The following is a 14,377-nucleotide window of genomic DNA, read 5'->3' on the forward strand; positions in this document are numbered from 1 at the left end:
CATAACAATAAGAGTATTGTGGTCTATGTTTATATTAATGTTAAGTTCCATTATCCAGTAAATGTGAATTCAGTCGATGAGAAATTCCATTTTTGTTCCAAATTCCGATCAAATTAATGAACTTTGAACTCTATTCGTATTATCTTCTTAAACGTAATTTACGGTTTTTCATTAAGACATTTTGTTTCAAATCCCCGTCAACTGTAAACGTTTAAACAATTGTAAATTTAAACACATTTTCAGGCAAGTAACATCAGTTAAAAGCAATTAATAAACATTTTAACTCGATAATAACTAAAGTAATTTAAAGTATAAAATTAGTTAGAATTAACTTGTAATTAAAGAGAATTTAAAATTAGCATTATTACCTAGAAATTCGCTAGGAAGGATTATGAAAATTTTGCATACAGGAAGAGCAAAGATTGCATCACACAAGAGGGGAGAAAGCGTTTGGCTGTCAAACATCTCACAGCGCCTGCTTGTGCGGCACCACCCCTTCTTTCATTGGTCGAAATTCAGACAACTAACAACGTGTATCGCCACACCAAAGTGAGCATCAGGTAGACTGTGACACACTCGATCTTTTCTCTTGTTTTCTAACTCTCCCATTCTAACTAATCATGGAATATGATTCGATTTCGTCAAACGATACCGATATTATGTATATGGAATATAATATAACATCACTCGATGCGTTGGGTCCAGAAATGCAAGCATTTTTAATCAGTTTATATTCTTTAACGGCTATAATGGCATTTGCTGGGAATATAACAGTTGTTATAGTACTTTTAACTGGTAAAAGATCATCGAGAGAATTAAGAATCTTCTTGATTAATCTTGCTTTATCCGATATAACTATGGCCATATTTTCTATCCCGTTTACTTACACAGATTTTATGTTTGGTCGTTGGATATTTGATCCGAATTTCTGCCCTTTCGTACAGTTTATGCAGCATTGTTCTGTTATAGTCAGTGTGTATACGTTAGCTGTTATCGGTGTCGATAGGTAAGTAATGCTTTCATTCACTACTAACTTCTAACTCTATGTAAATATTACTTCTAACTCTTATAACAATTTAATCTGAAAATAACTCAAATAGTTTACTGTAGTGTATACGTTTTCTAAAAGTTTACACAGAAATCGATTATTATTTACATAATCTATAGACATGTAAATTATATAGAATTTACCCGATAAAATATTCGATTATATAACAATAAATTCTATTTATCCGTAAGCTTTATGTCAATAAAGTAAATATTTGCAAATTATTTTATATAAACTGACATTCTTACATCTATAAGCGGGTAAAATAAATAAATTTTTCTGTGAATACATACGCTACTTACTTTGATATTCCCTCATAACAAAGTTAAAAAGTGAATATTTTACCTTAAAAAAAATCTTTCGAGTTCTTAACAACGATATTCGGATAGACTTCTTCTAATGAATATATTTATTATGTGTAAAATCGATTTAAACGTGTAAAAATTTTAACCTTTGATCTTATTACAGTTAAAAATAAACATTATAATCTATTAGAATAAGTTAACCTGTTATTATATTAAAAAAAAGGTATTAAAGGGCAAGATGACGAATGGTGATAAACGAGATACTTTCAAGTTGTTATTGAAATATGATCTAAAGTATTCTTCTAGATGAGAATTTTGTGATGCTACAAATACTACACACACATATATATATATATATATATAAATAACTGATCTATAAAAGATTACCATCTAAACTTAATAAGTTTAAAATATACTTTATATCAAAAGGATGAAAAGGTGTATTTTTTTTTAATTTTTTATTTATGGTTGAAATAATTCTCACTTAAAATGATATTTTAGACAGTTTCCTTAGATTTAAGATTTAAATAGGGTATTATGTTTTTAATTACTTTATTTTAAATGGTATTAAATATTTGTTTAAGATTAAGAGTAAAGGGACAGACATTCACATACTCATACTCACTATATATAAACTTTGGGTGTTTATGTATATTAGTTTCAGTACTTTCTATATTTAGTAATAATTTCTAAAATATATAGCAATTAAAAAAGTTAAATTATAAAATAGTATGTGTATGCACGCATATATATTCACATACTCTCACTTACTAGCATGCACGCACGCACACATGCTTGAACGTCCTTATAGGGTGTGAGCATAATAAATATACGCACACACCCTTATATATTTATATTTATTTTAAAAAATGCTTTATACAGTATTATATACACAGAAAATCATTCACTAGTCAGAATGTTCCAGATTTTCTATAAAACAATGATAAATAATATAAAATAAACAAATTCAATATTAATACAATAAAAGAATAAAATAAATATAAAAAAACAATATTAATAAAGTTCGTTATTTATTTACGATATAAACTACTTTTATATAGTATAATCGATCTACAATACTTATTTTACAATATATTAATAGACGTTTCTATAGATAATGTATGTAATTACTAGAAACTATTTTTAAAATATTCGATTTTATAATAATTAGATAAATATTTTGTATCGTAAAATATTAGAATTAATTTCATTGGCCTAATTTAAATTTTAAAATTGTTATATTATTATTTTTTTTTAGAAATTAAATAATTAATCTAAATTCGTCTATTTTTTAATTATATTTTATATAATATATGTATGTTATACAGATATGTTATTTGTCGAAGCAACTGAAAGGTCATTCCATAATTAAATTGACATATAACATACACAACATTTAGTTTTTATCACATTTAAAGAACACTTAGATAAATAAACAAAAATACTTTCATTTGTTTTTTTGCTATTTTGCTTAAATATCACTTGAGTGCTCTATCTACATTGATTACAAGGCACAATTTCCTAATCTGATAAGATTTTCCTTAACTTAATACGTAAATTCTTATCAATTGATGTTTAAACTTTGTAAAAAAAAAGCAGTCTACTGCTTATATTTAACCAAAACTTTTCCAAAAATACACGTGGTACTTCAGATTTAATCAGAGAAATTCGAGAAATGTATTGGTCATAGAAGCGTTGGTAAAATTTAATTTGTAATTAATTTTTTTAAATAATAAAGTTGATATTTTGTAAAATGACAAGAACAAATTTGCATAATTAGAAATTCTATGCATTTATATTATCTGTTACTCCATTCGTTTGATGAATTAAAATGCTCTAACTCGAAAGATAAGCATTGTTAGTCGCACTTTTCATACCGATAGAAATCAGTGATGCGTTACGTGAAGATATATTAAACATTTGATTTAATAACTTTATTAATAATTTATTTGTAAAAGTAAATATATTTTGAATAAAACTTTCATTTAAAAAATTGGTAAATTAAATTAATTGAATGCCCAAAAGAAAATTGTAAATGAAATTAACAATGTTTGTCATTTTACTCAATACTTTCTAATCATGAATTGTGCAGTTATACGTGTACAAACTGTAAATTACATAAAAATATTATTATACATTCAACGGAGAGAACTTAGTATATAATGGAATAATATATAAAATCATAAATAAAATATTTTCTGTTATTATCAAGCTTATAATCTTTTCTAACGTTAAAGCGAGGAAAAGAAGGGAGGTAGAAGAGCTTTTAAATAAAAATTATGAGATTAATTTATTAGAAAAAAAGGACTTTTATGTAAATCAAACTTTAATTACTATTAAAGTACATAAAAAATATAAAATAAAATACCTACTTAACATAATTGGAAAATGATTGATTATATAATAAAAATTTCCAAAAAAATAAGCTAAAAATGGAAGTGACAGTTTACTTTAATAATTTGAAATATTTAAAAATATGCCAAAAAAGTATTTAAAAGTTCGATAAATTTTAAATTATTAATATTTCGTAAATCTCTATAAATATATATATATATCTTTGATCTTTATTTATCTACTTAATAGCTCACAGGTTAACCGTACCTATTTATCTTCTTGTAGTTCTATCGTATATCAGAATCCAGACATGAATACATCCTATATTATATATATACTTGTATGTAAACCTTTATTAATAACTTAGTAGCAGTCGAAAGTAGTATCACTTGATAAAGCTTGATTTTCAGGATTTTTTATTGTAAAATAGGTGCCTGATATTGATATCTGATAAGTTTATATTAAGCTTTTTTTGATTATAAATACATCTACTTATATTAGTATATAAACATGGAACAGGATATATATAAAAGATATAGAAGAGGAAAAAAAAATTAATAAACAGTGCGCGCAGTTTATATTTTAAGCCGATGTTAAATTTAGGATTAAACAATTTATACTGTTATATTATATTTTAAAACTTTTTAAATTTAGTAACTAACACGGTATGTTTACCTTATAAACATTTTTAAAAAAGTTCAAGTTGTTCGATAATAAGTTAGATTAATATGACCATTTTTAAATCCTTTTTTTTTATTTTAAGTGGTTGTACTTTAATATTATCATATTTTTCTCTTTAAAACTTAAAGGAAAAGGTCCTTATACTTTCACTCAAACGTATAACAGCTAATATATTTTTGTTTTTTAACATTCAATATATAATACAATGAATGTAAGCTAAGGATTCATTGAACTCTTCTACTCATCACTGTTATAATTATAAGAGTGATGTGTAGAAGAGTTCTAGTAATTTTTGAATCAAAGCTTACTAAAACTCATTATCTTGTTAAATAAATGCAGGACTCTTCCAGGATTCTATTGTAGCTTTAAAGATTGCCGAACCGTAAGAGAGAGCTTTGTTGAATCTACTATATAGAATCCTAAAGTGATCCTAATATTTCTTTAATAAGGTAACTTAGACCATAAGAATGTTTTGGGAAAGTATCTAAGTATACTTTATCATGTGATACTGAATTTTGATGAAAACTTATTTATGAAGCAGAAAATATAAGGTGAAAGAATCATCTACGCAAAAATGGAAGGTAAAATAAATTTCAAATTTTATTAATTTTCTATATTTATAGAAGAAAAATAAGGATTTAAACATTAAAGAAAATCTAAAAATTTGCTAATTTCTTTAACAAACTGTAGTTAGTTAATCTATATTCTTCTACTTCTATGCAATAATGCTTCATAGAATGCATGGATATACTTTATATCTAAACAATAAAGCGTTATTACAGTTTATCCTTTAAGGAATTATGAAGAAACGTATGCATAATTTATGTTAAAGCAACATTTAAGTACAGTCTTTGTTACCAATTAAGTTTCTGTAAGTATTTAGTGTGTATCAATTTATATAGCGTAAGTATTTCGTACTGATTGTATATACCAAAGTTATACTCTATATCAATAAAGAACTACACATTTAATCTGACTAAAACACGATTTAAGTCTATTAAAATACATCAAAAATGATCCTAAGTCGAGACGATCATCTAATCAAACTTTTATTAGTTTGTGAAACGATTTTTTAAAATGTTAGAAGTCAGGCAAAACGTATATCAAGAGCCACCAGGGAATATTAAATCAATACATGATAAATGAGAATAATTCTCATCTCTATATATAGATAAAAATGTATATTATGAATTCATGTTGTGCTACCGAAAGGTCATTTTGCATAAATGTCTCCTGTAATGGATAAATCCCGTATTAACTGTTTATGGATCTTTTAAATGGTTTTTTAATATTGTTCCACGTGTAGGTCTTTGTCCACTATTCTTTATATGTAAGAGGGAGCGAGTCTTTCGTGTAACCTTGATTTGTGTACAACTTACACGAATAGCTATTAATATATATTATAATTTTTGTATAATGTCTATAATTAAAACCACTTCTCACCTCATTTTCTTAGAAAAAGCTTTGTAAGAAAGCTGGTTTTCATTATAACGAATTTTTGGTTGTAACTAATGAATATCTAAAACATTAAACTCTGCGTAGGTTAAACTGCCCAAAAACTACTTACATAAATTAGAAAAACATTCTAATTTATGTAAGTAACCATTAAACATATTGTTTCTAACAAACTTTATCGAAAATAACCGACTTTATTCGAATTTTAAATCTATTTATGTAACGTTTGAAGGATTTAATAAAGCGCAAAAAAGACATTACAAGAAAAGTAATTCGTATGTAAAAACAAAATGAAAATTTTAAAAATAAGCTTATTCACTTGTTACATAACTCTGAGATTAAATTTAATCATTTTTTAAAAGAAATTTCAGCTGAATGTCACTAATAAAATCACTTAAAAGTAATCTAAAAGTCGTACAACGTATTAATGTTAAATGATAAATTCCGTTTCAGAAATTTTATAAAATTACTACTTATTTTTTTGTAAAATAATACCTATTATTAGAAGATATTTTGAGATATTAACTTAAAATAGATCGTTTCTACCTTAAAAAATCGGTTTTTCCATTATATTCAACGATCGTTTTCTCTACAAAGAGGTGAAGCGACGTTTGCGTGCTATGCACGAATTCAAGAAAAAAAAATTGTATCTAGGTGTGGTTATTTTCTAGAAGAAACAAAACGCCAAGTGAGTACAGATTATAAACCATTTATAAAAATCGTATGAGCCTCAAAAATTCAATAGTTCCTAGCAGAATTCTGATTGATTTCATCCAATGCGTACAAGGTTAACTGTAAACAGGGGTTGTGTATTCTACATTCTTCGTCTCTCTCTACAGGATAATGAATGAGTTCAGTCGATAACACGAAAAGTTATATTTTTCTTTGCTTATTATGAATGTTTATAAATCCCTAAAGTACATATGTTATTACTGAAGTATCAAAGAAAAACCAGCAACGTTTATTGATCGGCTGATGTCAACTCTCTTTCTTGTAACTAGTTTTGGTTAGAACAGACGGAAATAACCTGCCAATGGCCTAATCACGAAGCTATTTACTAGATTATCCCATTTGATTCTATACATTTTTTTCCCTTTTTAATAAAATGTCAAATTACTAAAAGCAATACTCTCAATAATTACCATCGATCTAGCTTTTAACTGACTTTTTTATGATAAACTGGCGCTTAAATTACCACTTTTCTAAAAAAAACACCTGCATTTTATTGATTATTTACTGTAAATAACAAAAACAATCGGTTATATATGCAAAGTAGTGCCAAAATCTCGATTACTAATTGACGATTTTTGCTTATTGCTAACAGAAAAAGGAATAATATATGCAAATTTTTGTTTAATTGAACAAAAAAAACTAATTAATTATGTGAATTAAGGCAAAAATTCTAATTAATCGATTTTCGTGTTTAATTTAACACGAAAATCATTTCAATCAGGACAAAATTTACATATATTAACAAAAAAATAATGTAAATTTGTGCCAAAATTTTAGTTATTCAATTGAATTTTTCGACCAAAATTTCCATTGTTAATTTATAATTTTTGCTTATCGGAAAAATTTTAAATTAATTAATAATTTTTTAATATACGTAAAATTTGGCTGTAATTTAATAAAAAATCACTCATGTAAATTAGAGACAAAATTTCTGATTATTCAAATGCTTTTTGATACCGTAATTTATGTATTTTGCCTTAATTTAGCAATCGGAATTTTGCATTAATTGAACAAAAAATCTATTGAATAGTTAGAATTTTTTACCCTAGTTTACATAATTAATTTCTTTTGTTAAAGCCAAAATTTACTTAATTTTGTTATTGTTTGTAATAAGCAAAAACATCAATTAAGAATTGGAAATTTGATACTAATTTACTGAAAATATCAATTATTTTTCTTATTCTTACCGTACTATAAGCAAAGTCTTTGTGAAAATACTTTTTACTATAAGAAAAGTAAATAAAAAAATTAATAAAGTGATTAGGTAAGCGCATAATTGGCTCTAAAATCTAAGTTTACAGTGAGACACGAATCAATTATTGAATTTTTTATTTTCCTTCTTTTAAATTAGGATGTTTGTCCAATTATTGAATATTCTTGCTTAGCAACCTGTGCAAAACAATAGCCATTCGTGGTAACAGCACGTAAGCTTTGTTATACTGAATTTATTTAATGTGCAAATATAATTGTTAATCGTTATTCAATGTGTGCCGGGTCTAATGAAAATCGTGAATTCAATTTAGTTATGATAAATTCAATGAATAAATATAATAAATTGCTTTAGGTTTTAATATATAACTTTATGTCGTTAGTATCTGATAAATAATGTACTCGTATCTGCTGTAAGAGAATACTGATTGGTATATACAATCGTAGAAAAACCATTAAAAAAACCATTGTATTCTTCTGTACGTCAGTTTGTTTATCCGTATGGAAGCGATATGTTCTTTTTTTTCAGTCTGTTCAGTTTATGTTTGCTAGACTTCTCAGAAACTATAGCAACTTTAATAGGATTTGTTGCCCACAAATACCATTATATAAGCATTATATAAGGCCAAATTATAAATTCTCATTTATAAAATGTTGCCAAACATATATCATACATATGTAGGTGTACAATACGCTGTAATGCTAATAAATAATGTATTCAGAACTGCTGTAAGAGTTATTGGATTCTAGTATATAATAGAAAAAAAATTAAAATCTATTGTATTCATTATTCTTTCTGTATGTCATCGTGTCTATCGGTACGGAAATGATATTGGATTTGGCTTTTTGCAGACTTTTCGGTGTATGTCTGCTATATTTCTCAGAAACTAGAACTATTTTAATGGCATGCATGAGCAATTGTAGTTATATTATTATAATTTTATGTAGGTTATATTAACCTTTATTTGATTGCCACACATCCTAACATAATGCAGTATATACAATATAAATTTTAATATACCTGAGGCTCCTCAAATGTCCTAATATCTTGAGGCTATAAGAAGATAATTGATAAAATTATAATTTTTTTCAAAGTTTTGTGTAATATATAGAAAATAAACTGTATTTTCTGGATTTTATAACAGATATTTAATTTTTAAAATCGATTTTTTATTTCCTTTTCTCAAAATAAAATTCGTACGTGTATAAGATGCAGGAAAATCCTTCACGAGTCTCACATATTATCTTTCAATATTGTGTCAGATTTTTTGTGATGCAAAAACGATCTAAAGTAAAAATATGAAAAAATAATAATAAATGTCATGTCTATGACATTCGAATCCTCTGTATGACATATATTATCTGGTATTTTTTTTTTTTTTTAATATAAGATTAAACTTATCAAAATAGTTAAGCAAGAATTTACACGTTGGTATCATAAGCGAGTTTCTCGAGTTGTTAAATGTAGAAGTTTTGAAACGAGATAATTTTACAAAGCGGACAATTTGTAACAAAGAACGACAGGACGTAATTTCACTTCTAGCTGTGCAAGTTAGAGAGACAAATTATTAGATTTAGCTGGCTAATAGTAGAGAAGTCGTAAATCAAAAAAGTTGCCATTGATCGTTTGTTATAATTCCAACCTTGAAACGAATACACACCGTTACAATAGAGAGCTATTTTCGACTCCACTTCGTCACGTAAAGGGTTAAATTGCAAATTACATATTAATAGCACATTGTTAGTAACTCCTTAGACTACGAAAAGACGCATAAATCTCAATTATATAAATGAAGATTTGGTTCATAACTAATGATTTTTTGATTACTTTTGAAGTCATGTTTCATGATATCACTTTTTCTTCTCTTAAAAAAAAAAAAAAAAAAAAAAAAACTTTTGTTGTTTACACCCACTTTTGTTTGTAGGGTATAAAATTCATCTTACACTTCCTCCATTTCCTGATTAAAACGGGAAAACTATATTGAAAAAATGACTATTATTATCCCAGCTGACGGATAACACTTCTTTTTACTCGAGAGAATCTTTTTCCTGCAGTTATTTTTTTAACTACAAAAAATGGTACTTTTATTGATTTCTAAAAAATCTAGAACGTATCGATTATATTTCTATCATATGTACAAATTATCTGAATTTGTTCGAAAAGAAAAGAGCTAAAAAGATAGCTTCTAACTTATATTGGTTATTGAATGTCATTTGTGCGCTTGCAACAGTGATTAATCGATTACCAACTTTAAGTTACGCTCCCCTATCGCATGCTAAATATCCGAGTGACTACCAAACAGTTAATTACGTAAGAATTCTTGCTCTAAATTTACCATTATCGTCATTGGAAGGACTTTTATTGCTTCCTTCTTTTGTTTCTTCCATTTCAGAGGTAATCATGATTGATCAGAGAGGATCATAAAATGCACTATAAATTGGCTTTTTATCGTAAAAATATCTATGGTTTCTATTTTAAAGAAGAAACAATACAAACAAAACAACATAAAAAAACCGTATCTGGCTTGTTTTTTCTTGAAAGTTTTCAAATAAATTACGTTAGTTCTTAACTACAGCAGTTGCTGGTATTACAAGATACCAAGATTTATACTTATGATTGATATTTTCTATATTCTTTATCTTCGCACATTAATAGTAATTTTTTGACAATGGTTTTTTTTTATATCGCAGGTTTAAAATCTTTGTAATTTTAGAAACGGGTGTGTAGGGTTGGGAATCGCCTAGGCGTGCGATTTCCGCCCTGTTTTAATATAACGAACTTTCATAACGGAAAAACCGTTAGAAACGGCCGTTAGGAACGTCCGTTGGAAAGAACCGTTAAGTTTCAAATTGACGATCGACGGACGATTGGCCGGCGGAAGGTGACCGGTGGTCGACCGTTGTGGAAACATTCGAATGTGATTGGAGCAGGGTTCGAACGCCGTCGACTATTTAAGATCGGATCGGATCGGATCGGATCTGAGATCGTCGTTATCGAAGTGCTAACTTACTCTCTCGTTGGACGCCACGGAAATCTGGGGAAAGTAACTCCAGTGTTTTAGTACGAACTTGTTCCTGACTCGGAGGTTTCGTTAATTACAAGTCTGTTTGATCGTAAGGAGTTCTTTCGACGAATTTGTACGGGAATAGTCGGTTGTCGTTGGATTAGTGTTTGTGCATATTTAATTGTGACTCTAATTTGTATTATTTGTACATTTTTACTGTAAATATAAATTTTGTGTTTCGTTAAACCGACTGAGTGGTTGTTTTGAACATTACTGGGAGTAAGCGTTCAATGACTTCCCTTTTGCTCTTTTGGCTGTTAAGAAGAAAGATAATTGGGAATAAAATCTTGATATTTTAATTACATGTCGTTGAATTTCTTATTTGATATTTCTCTAATTACAAGAAAAATAAAGAAACATTGTAATATTTCACATGATTATTGTAATTTCAATATTCACCTTTGTAATTATCTATTGATAACTCTTCAATTTTAATATGAATATTATGAATATTGATTTTCTGTTTCAACGAATTTAATTAAAGTCAAGTCGTTGAAAGAAAACAGTATTAGGTGAATAAAGAACTTTATTATTTTTCAATATTAAAAAACGATAAAAAAATTTTTTTATTGTAAACTTATAAAAAGAATAAATAAAAATACTCAGGAGATTCTTAAATTGTACCGGATGATGAAAAGATAAGAGTCCAACAAGAAACAAAAAAAAAACATTTAAAAAAGTTTTATTGCCTGAAGATAGAGAAGAAAAAAAAACAAGGAAACAGAGCAAAAACTAACTTCAGGCAAGTAATTGAAAGATATAAAAAATCTCGATAGTTTATAGATTATGAAAGAGAGCAGGGAAAAAAAAGAGAAGGATCATGGTGATGATAATGATGCGAGGAAAACCTACAAAAGTGTTTTTCAAATCTAATTTACTAATAAATTATTATGTTTTTTTTTATTTTAAAAATGTGTATAATTTTCAAAGAAACAATTAAAATTGATGGTTTGAAAGAGAAAGAAAATGTCATAAATCTCATTTCAAAGTTAGTTTCTAAGATTGCCTGATTGTTAACTAAAGTTTTAATTTTTTTTATTATCTTTATATATATAATATTTAAAATATAAAAAATAACTTAAAATATAGCACTCGTTACTTACAAAAGCCAATTAAATTGAAAATGTCCATTACTTTTGATTTTAGAAGAGCATTTCACAATTGATTTAATTTGTCTAAACTGAAGAAAATAGACTCCGTTTTTTTTTTGTTGTTGTTTATAGATTTTTATTAATTTCAAAACAATTTCTTTAAAACTTTAGAAAACTTTATTTACTTTTAAGCCATTTTAGAACTAAAAATTCCTAAAAAATTTCCTGTACTTGCACAATATACACAAAGCTATTAATATTAATTTCAAGTTAAAGTAAATGGTGAGTTTAAGAGTACTTTGATAGAGTTTTTCTTTTGTGTTTTTTCGAAAATAAATTTCCTTCTATTATATCTGCTACTTTTCATTTTTATTGGAGAATCAGCTAAACAACTCTCTTTTATATTCATCTTATTTTTATGTAGTTTTTTCGTATAAAATAAAAGTTTCTTAAGTACTTTGTTTTTCCATATTTTCTATTTATATATACATTTTTTTTTTTTGTATTAAATTCGCAATTATTTGGTATTTTTCTAATCGCCAAACCGTGGATTTCTACTTATTGCATTCAAAATATATAAATTTAGGAGCAGTAAAAAAATAGGAAATAATATTGAAAAATGTTTTCAATTCTAGAAAAACTTTAAAATATTCAATGATTCTAAAAAGGCAAAAGTTCTTAAGAAATTACTGTATTTATGATTTTTATTTATTCTCTTTTTCGTTTTTTTACTTGAAGGAAATAAATCGAGATTGATTTCTATTCTGAATTTTTTAAAATGTAAATTATTCTTTTTACTAAAACTACAAAATAAAAAAATATTGAAACTTTAGTCTTATTGAATTTCTGTTGCAGAGAAAAGTTTTCATTACAGATTCGTACAGCATTAAGTTTAACACCGAATTTTAAAAGCGTTTTATTCTCATTCTGTCACATGATAATGATAATGATGATGATGATTACCGTGTAACAGAATATAAAAACACTTAAAATTTGTGGTAAATATGTGATGATGATATTATCGTCATTATCATTATCATCAATTAGTCTCAAGAGTTATGAGTTGTTCTTTACGTTCAACTTATTTTTCTACATTATATTTCTTGCTTACAGACGATGATAAAGAGTAATGATGATTATCATCGTTTCTAATGTATCATTAAATTTATTAGATTTATCAGAAAACAATTGCATTTACCACTATTGTATTATTCTATTGATTACATTATTGAATATGTTGCATACATAATTGCAGTTATTTCCTGATAACAAAGAACATTTAGTTATTTACTGTCATCATCAGGTCGTTGGGAAATAATCTTTGTTGGTTAGATTGTAGCGATTTAATTATCATGTTTGTTTTCTTGGTTGAATCATTCGATTTATCATCATTTGCTATTATACTCTATATTACATTATTATAGTTAATTCTGAATAGCCGAATGATGATAGAGAATAATTAAATGCTTTCCATTATCATCATCGGATTATTGGGATATTTTCGTCTACTTATGGTGCTATATTCTCAATTAACGTCGGCAATCCATCAAACCCACATTATTGTAATATGGACTATTCTGAGCAATTGAACAATTGTCACTCCAATCCACTTTCTTAGATTTTGTAGTCATGATTTTTGGGGGCTTCCAGGTCTGTCTTTCCTCTTATAATGAGCTTCATTAATTAATTTCATACTTTCTGTTTCTCAAGCGTTTACTGTCTTCTATTTTCTATAACCTTTATATTACTTTACTATTATATAGAATAGTTGTAATAAAAAAAAAGTGATATGATGATGATGTTCATCTTTATAATCCATTACTGTTTATATATATATATAAGCATCGAAAAATGTCAGCCAATCAGAATCAGTTTCATTCCTGGCACGTGAACTATATTTTGCCAATCATACAAGTCTAACTCCGCACTCCAGCAAACCGGAAGTACTGTCATTATTTGTCTTGCGCTTCAAAGATTTAATCGATGATTTCAAGTACTTGCAGCACATTTTTATTTAAAAGTTGTCCTAATGTACATGTATTTTGATAGTTGTTATATATCTATTAAGTACTTTCCTAATTATTTTTCTAATTCTGTGTTGTGTAATATTCCTTAGTACAGTAAAGGGAGTCTGTCCAGGATACACATCAGGTAATTTTGAAGGTGGTGTGTGCCACGCGTTACGTAGTGTGTGATGGTATAGATGAAAAACATAAAAACAGCGTTACGTAACTTAGGATGATCCCATATATTGATTCCTAAATATCCTTAGAATTATGTAACTGTAACAAAAACAAATAGAAACGTAAAAGGAACTTTATTCGGTTAATGTTACCTATGGTGCCAAAATGGCGGCTCGTCTCTGATTCAAGGAAACAGAAGAAAGGAAACAGTGAGGACGCACATTCTAACCTATTCTAATAAGTTACCATAATTATTACCAACCAAATTATTAGA

General features: G+C 26.7%; 1 protein-coding gene across 2 annotated transcripts in view; it reads left to right on the forward strand.

The window, feature by feature from the left end:
- The first annotated feature begins 573 nt into the window (after positions 1-573).
- The window catches only part of LOC136973467 (RYamide receptor-like), a 36,685-nt gene continuing 22,881 nt past the window's right edge, over positions 574-14,377 (forward strand). For both annotated transcript variants that reach the window (XM_067268199.1, XM_067268200.1), the window contains exon 1: positions 574-1,006. In XM_067268199.1, coding sequence (XP_067124300.1) covers positions 621-1,006 — 386 coding nt within the window. In that variant the 5' untranslated portion in view covers positions 574-620. The remainder of the gene's footprint in view (positions 1,007-14,377) is intronic.

Source organism: Centruroides vittatus, unplaced genomic scaffold, assembly GCF_030686945.1.
Source record: "Centruroides vittatus isolate TY-2023 unplaced genomic scaffold, ASM3068694v2 contig_3175, whole genome shotgun sequence".
NCBI lineage: Eukaryota > Metazoa > Arthropoda > Arachnida > Scorpiones > Buthidae > Centruroides > Centruroides vittatus.